This window comes from Mycetomoellerius zeteki, unplaced genomic scaffold (assembly GCF_001594055.1).
Source record: "Mycetomoellerius zeteki isolate Tzet28-1 unplaced genomic scaffold, Tzet1.0 scaffold287, whole genome shotgun sequence".
Taxonomy (NCBI): Eukaryota; Metazoa; Arthropoda; class Insecta; order Hymenoptera; family Formicidae; genus Mycetomoellerius; species Mycetomoellerius zeteki.
In genome coordinates, this window is record NW_017257268.1 from 261,369 (window position 1) to 269,121 (window position 7,753).

A 7,753-nucleotide genomic window follows, 5' to 3' on the forward strand; every position below is an offset into this window, starting at 1 on the left:
AATTAAAATCTAAGATATAAAATTTTTGTTTATAAATTTATGTATATATTCATATATTTTTAACCTAAATATTATTAGATGTCACTTTATAATATTAATGTTTGAATTAGAAATAAATTTTAACTTGATAATGTTCTTAATTCGCAATATTTATGAGTACACAAATTTTACTAAAATCTAGAATATTTTGATACGATATTTACGCTTTAAATTATATTATGTATAAAATTATATAGAAAATAACAAGATATATAAATGTCGGCTTAAATGTTATTTGTTGAATTTTTAATGATTTAAAAAATTTTTAATATTACATTCTTTATGGACATAATTTTCATTACAATTGACATTACAATAGTCAGTGCAGTTTTGCATTATGCCATATTGCTATACTACATTGTAAAATTCCATTTCTGATTAAGCATAATACGATGGCGGCACTATTAAATCTTGTAAGACGGCTAATTGTTCTTCCGTAAAACATAGGGCATGACCTGTCCAACCATCGTAATGCGTCCGTTTGAAGTCACTTAAAGTTTTCCTTATTGTCATCTATAATTCAAATATTTATTTTAAACAAATTAATTAAAACTTATTGATAATCACATAATTAATACAGCTTTACTAATTAAATGAAATTTTTTATGTGGGACACAAAGAAAATTTTAAATGGAAAACTTAATTTCTTTTCAAATAAGAGAAACAATCCTATTTTTGGTCAAAGCGAATCTTGCATAATATTCTTATGGAAGGGATAATAGGTATGATGGCTGATTTTTTAAAAAACAAATTATATATGTAATCTTGTTTTTTAACTCGCTGAATACGATGTAGCAATATTCCTTTTTGATTGGTCAAGAGATACAAATGGAATGCAATCTCCAATAGGTGCTTTCCAATTGCTTAATGCATCTTGACACAAACGTAACAAATTCATTCACATATTTTCAATGCGACTAATTTTTAATAATTTGTTTCACAAAATTTTTTTCTTTACAATTTTAGTTGTACTCTTGAAATCGTACAACTTTTGTTTAAAAATCTTTCCATCTTTTATACTTTCGACGATATTCAGCTCAAAAAAGAAATACCGTTTTTTTCAAAGGGATGTTGCATCCCTTAAACATAATAGCGAATTCGATTAGACGTACTCAGTGCGCACTGGTGCACATTAATGCCGTCGTACATAAAATAACGTAAAGATATATGTTTATACATAAACATAGAAATCGATTAAATCCTAAAATACTCAATACATTTTATTGTACTATTAGGTAAAATATGTATTTTATAATTCGAAATATTTGCATTTCACTTTTATACTCAAATTAAATTAGTGTGCAACGGCTTTAATATGCACCAGTGTGCAATAGTGCTTCTAATCAAATTCGCCATAAGTTAGCGCACATATAAAAAAAATACGTGTCTCTTAAATTTTGTGTTTAACAACATATTTCGAGGAGAATCAAATCGATTCCGAACAATTGTGACACGTGTTCCTTGTCAGACTCTGAATACTTACAATGTTAATCTAACACACAAATAATAATTTAAACAGACACTCATTCGACACGAAACTTTGAGCACGTTTCTTAACTATAACATAGTTTTATGGAATTAATAAATGTATTTCAAATTTTTTATGAGTGATTATTCTTCAGTCCTGTGGAAGTGAGTCATTCTAGTTTTCCATTTCTATCTATTCAGTTATAAAACTAATGTACGTTACTTAGCATAATTCATAGATTTATGCCACAATCAGAATTGACAACCGGTAACTCACATCAAACGAACTGAGGATGCATATGATGGATCTGTATTGAAATTACTGATGATGGCTTCAAAATGAGTCGAAATATAAACATATATTGGAGATGACATAATATAACATAATATAAACATATATTGGAGATGAAGATTTTGTAATAAACTAGTAAAGTTTACTTTACTGCTTGCGCATTATTAACCGCGCTGTACTCTCATTTGCCTTTTTTCAATTAATGTTTTTAATTTCGAGAGTTCATGCCAAAGTTAAAGCTTTTGTTAAATTATTTATTAACAATGAAAATATGTGAACTGATTTACTATATCTGTCAAGATGTATTAAATAATTGGAAGGCACCCAATTATTAGTGTGATACAGGCATACATGTTTTTATTTTTCCTCTACATGCTCTACGGAGATATTATGACGCAAAGTTCAAATTTAATAATTTTGTTTTACGATTAACGTAATTATTGTCATTATTAACATTATTACACAAAATCTTGTACTGTTGCAGTTTCTGATACAAGAATGCACTAGCGATTAAGCTCAGTGATGCCTTACTGAAAAAAATCACGTCACAAAGTTACATAACGAAATCATGTAATTGAGACAAGTAAATCACATAACGAATTGTTCCAAATCGGTACGTAATTTTTTTAAAATCATGTAATTTGAAAAGTTACATGATGATATTTTCTTTCTTCTATTTCTATCATTTAATTTTTTTAAATTCGATAACTATAAAATCATACGATGGATGAAAATTATTTCTAATATTAAATTACATGATTTTAAAAAATTACATACTGATTTGAAACAATCTGTTACGTGATTTACTTGTCTTAACTGACTTAATATGAATTTGTTATGTAACTTTGTGACGTGATTATTATAATATATGAATAAATTACCGGTATAGGCTGTGGATCATTCATGTGAAGGCCGAGATGTTCGAAGACTGAAGGCACATATTTGGGCACATCATACGGATGAGCATGAATAAAAGCACACAGTCCAAGAACACCACCATGACGTATACGTATCGCATCATTTTTGTTTCCCAACGCATCTGGATTGATAGAACTATTTTTCTTTTGCAATCGAGTCCTTGCCTTTCTCTTGAATTCCTCCTAAAAACACAATGGCAAATATTTAGGTCTCAAATTTTCTCAAAATTTAAAGTTGGAAAATTAGAATCATTAGAGAGGCTCAGCATTATGAGCAATCTTTAGAAATTACTTGCCAGTAATTTTTCGTGATCGGTGATAAATGTGCAATGCAATAATCCACCGAGTACTTGACTAGCCTTCTCTCTGACCTCTAAACGATCATCTTCTAACAAGTGCAAAACGATATCTTTAACACAATTAGTCCATAACGCGTTACTAAGAATTATGCCCATGTTATGAAAAACCAATACTTGAAGAAATTCCAAGCTAGTGAATCTGGTAGACCATGATGAGTGCTCGGATACTTTTTTCACTGCTGTCAATACTATTGACATATCCTCCGGCAATGTGAATGCCTGTGCAAGCGTTGCTAAGGTACGTAAACATGATATATTAAGCTCCTCATCCGCTTCCGAGTTTTCTAATTGACATATGATCGGAAATATCTGATAAAATTCTGGTGACATAGTATACTGTGAAGGAGCCAGGCTAATTGTAATCCATTTGCAAACAGTTTTTAATAATCTTATAGGCATCTCCTGTTCTTCCACTCTGGATCTCGACGTCTCTTTTGATTCATCGACCGAAACGTTAGCCACCTTTTCTAATAAACTTTCATCTTTGTCAAGATTGCTTGGTTTGACTATATCATCATCCTTTTTAAGTTGTTCTAATTTCGGCACAATTTTGTCGATTAGAGTCTGCATTCGCGGAATCACAATATCAGTTGTATTGTGCGGGAATCTCAAATCAGCGTTGAATATAGTAACCAGCACTGATCCCAGACGTTCTCGGAGATTTTGAAACGGATTCGTTAGCAATCGGTTCTCCAAGCGCACCAGCAAACGTTGCAGCAGTTCCATTACCCGCCACGATTGTTGATTCAAAGCGGATTGCAGTACGTACAGACGACCGCATTCCACAAACGAGTCTTTCAGCGGTGGATCCTCCATCAAACACTCAAGTAGCCAGTGATGCCTATTAGGATCCCTATGTTGTTGCATTGTCGCGAAGCATACACCCCAATCTATAACGGTTTCTTCTGTTAGATTCGCGATCGCGATTCTTATGATGGGCAATAATGTCTGCCACAAATCAAGTGTCATTTGGAACGACCAATGTTTGGCGCCTCTGACTATTCCAGCTGCAATCTCCGCAGCACATCGCTGGCTGCTTTCATGCTTGTCCATCACCAATCGTTGCAAATGTGGCAGGAAATGTTTCAAATGAACGATCCCATGATTGCGAAATACGCCCTTAAACAGAACACACCTCAACGTGCTGAATTTGTCCTTGCCTTTCTTCTCCTCCAAACTGAAATAATTTACAAGCTTCTCAATGTTTTGCGGATCATCGAAAAAGGAATAGATCTCCCTCTCACAATCCGTCAGCTCACGCATTTCTGGATCAAGGCAAGGTTGTTGGGACGAAGGTGCGTATACTTCCAAAATTTTTGGCCAAACGTAATAGCCTATGTATGGTTGGTGAACGTATCTAGACTCATCCCATTGTTTAGCAGTTAATGGACGAGTTTCGTAATTATATTGAAGCCAAGAATTGTCAGCTCTTATACCGGGTATATTTTGCGTTTTTCCTTCCTTTTTTATACTTTCATTGGATAAGTTGTGTACATCAACCGTTATCTAGAAAAAATAAATGTTTTAATATGTATATAATTTAGGGAAAGCTCTCTCTGTTGCTTTTTGTCTACAAATTAATTGATCCCTACAGTACCGTTTGCCTACATCATATTTGCCGACAGTTCGTTTGCATATAAAAATTATTCCTTAAAGATTGTCTACATATATTTTTGCTCACAAATAGAAATTTCAAAGACAAAGTCATATACGTATTAAATCTACAGATTAATTGCCCAAAAGCTCTTTTATGCACAAATATAAAATTAAGGTAATTATTTGAAATACAAGTCACTGCAAAACTTGCTAAAAATCATGCTCTATGACTACATGTGCATGCATTTTATATATTAAATTTTGGTCTTACTAAATAAACGAATTTACAATATATTAAAAATAATAGATACCAAAAAGATTAGATCGACCCCTATGTCTACAAAGGGTATATATTGAATATAACCCTTTCGTACCTCCGGGTTTCCTAAAAGAGATGCCTTTCATACGAAGACGGTTTTATAGGTTTTTGGTGTTGATTCCAAATCTACCATCAAAATTTAAATTCAAAATGATGGATTCAAGATAGCGATCATGAAAACCTAAAATATCGGTAGATATATTTAACATATGAGTTCGGATTTTATTTTTTAAAAACATACGCACGCACACAACTACTCAACCTAAAATATATTTAGAACTGTAAAAGTTCTCTGAATGTGACAAATTGTGGGTTGCGCACACTTTGATATTACATATATAAACTATTATATTATAGTATTTATATATCATAATAAAGTTGTAATCATGTTTAAATAAGACTCCAAGTATATATCATTAACATCAATTCTATAATTTTCCTACATAATATACAATATAATATCCGGTTATTCTTCACTATCCAAAAATTTCATTTTTTGCAAAATTTAGATAACTAAAATATTTTATTGAAAACAATACGTTTCAAAGTGTGCGATTTTTTTACATGTATTGAATCTTTTTCTCTGAAATAAGTCAAGATTAAAATCGATAGGATTACTTGTTTAAAGTAATACTTTTTTTCGTAAGTGGGATATATATCCTGGAGGTACGAAAGAGTAAAATCTTCATCTTAGTTTTCATGTTTCTAATATATAATAAGAAATTATTATATATAATATATAAAGTAGAAATTTAATTTTTTGAGCATTTGTTGGACAGTTATATTAATTCTGTTTAATAACTGATAAGTAAAATTACTTAGGATCCCATGAGTTTTTTTTATTTTAACAAATTTGTCAAAATTGTGAAGTGAGATAGAATTTTTTAATTCAGTTTTTACAAACTACAAGAAACAATTACTTTTGTCCTTGCGCATCTTTTTTGTTTAACGGTATAATCAATATTTGTTACACAAAATCTTATAAAATTTATGTACCTTCAAATGTTTTCGTTTTTGTTGTTTCAACATAAATGTCACTACTCTGGTGGCAATTTTTCTTTCTTGCAAGGAATCGTGTATAAGCGCTTGCAAAAAATAACGCACTAATTTTGCGGAATAAACTTGATCTGGGTGCACCAAGTCTCGTATAAAAGTCATCGCCATTAATCTGTGCCGCCAATGTAAAGATTCTTCGAGTATACAACGCAAAAGTTCATCGAGCAGATCACTATATGCCTTCAGATTAGATTGATTAAATTGCTTCAAATTCCATGCACCCTCTTCTACCTCGTTTTGATCAGGCTGTGGCAAAGCTGGTTGCGGAAAGTGTTTCCACAACGTTTGTGCAGCCGTCAAACATGTGTCAGATATTTCGAGCTCAAGCGTATTTAGACAGAAATATTTACTTATAGTATCTACAATGTTCTGTTTCAGACGAATTACAGAAAGTTTTTCGGACGGCTTGGAAAGCACAATGGCTGGCCATAATGATGTCAACATATCCAAATGTCCCCGCGTAATAATAGGAGCATGTTGTGGTCCGAGCAATATATACAGAACACCCTATTTCGAAATATTTTATAAAAATTATTAATATCAACATTTTTCTAGTAAATAATTACTTTTATATATAGTGTTTGCTGGTATCTAGATGAAATTATCTAGCTAATCTAAATGAAATGACTTTATTTTAGCTTTACTAGAATATATATTATTTTAAATAATTAAATAAAACGGCTCCAATATGTAAAAACGTACAATTAAAAGGAAATAAGGGCTGTGAGCCAACGCTAGATGTTCGTTGCTAAATATTTTTAATACAAATATAATCTAAACAATCATTTCAATCTATATTAGGTCATTCTCAATGTTGTTAACAATAATGTTCCATTACTAGAAGCTGGAAAGCACACCTAAATATTAACAAACACTGTTTACATATTTATATTGTTGTTTCTAATATCGAGCGTTTCTAACAACTCTTACCTTATATGCATCGTGATGTTCTTCGGTATCTTTCTTCAAAATATCGATAAGACGCGGCATTATAAGCATGTAAGAAAATGAAAAAGTTTTAAAAACGGAGAAAAGACTGGCTTGAGCTTTCGACCGTACGTCCGCGTATCTGCCTATGGTCAAAGTGAACAGTTCAAATATTATTCGTTTATGGGTTTCTGTAAGTGCGACTGATTGCGCGATCGATCTGATTTCATGCTGAATGTCACAGCGATCCATTATCACTGAAGCTATGTGACTCTTATTTCCTACCAATTTATCTTCAAATGTCTTTTTGATGGCTAAGAAACCCTTGCGCCGTCCATCACGTTCGCGTAATCGTATCTTTCCCAGTAATAGACTAGTCCAAATCTATAATATCAGAAAAACATTCTTAAAAATCTCACATGGTTAATGAAGAAATTATGTAGGTTAAAAAATCTTTAATATACATGTCCATTTTAATCCATCTAATAGAATATCTCAAAATCCTTAAGTTAAAGAAAAACAATATTTCAGACAAAAGTTGCTCAGTTACAAGGGGAAAAGAAAATGGTGACTTTGGTTGATCTTGAGGAAGTGTCCTGAAGGTCAAGTCAAAATAGCGAAAATTTTTTAAATAGAATTATACAGGGTGTCTCAAAAAAAACGGATCGAAACACAATGGGGACGTAGATTGGATCAAGGGGAACAAAACAGTTTTGTTACTCATGTACTGCTGCCGGCAGGACGGCCTACCGTCCTCACCGATCGCATGACGCGGCGGGCC

The 7,753-nt window shown here is 32.0% G+C and overlaps 1 protein-coding gene across 1 annotated transcript in view; it reads right to left on the minus strand.

Annotated features, from left to right (window-relative positions):
• Positions 1 to 314: 314 nt before the first annotated feature.
• The window catches only part of LOC108724283 (proteasome activator complex subunit 4B), a 19,798-nt gene continuing 12,359 nt past the window's right edge, over positions 315 to 7,753 (minus strand). The window contains exons 9-13 of the mRNA XM_018450591.1: positions 6,976 to 7,356; positions 5,986 to 6,552; positions 3,012 to 4,580; positions 2,680 to 2,898; positions 315 to 552 (exon numbers count right to left, since the gene is read on the minus strand). Of these exons, the coding sequence (XP_018306093.1) occupies positions 418 to 552; positions 2,680 to 2,898; positions 3,012 to 4,580; positions 5,986 to 6,552; positions 6,976 to 7,356 (2,871 nt within the window). The 3' untranslated portion in view covers positions 315 to 417. The remainder of the gene's footprint in view (positions 553 to 2,679; positions 2,899 to 3,011; positions 4,581 to 5,985; positions 6,553 to 6,975; positions 7,357 to 7,753) is intronic.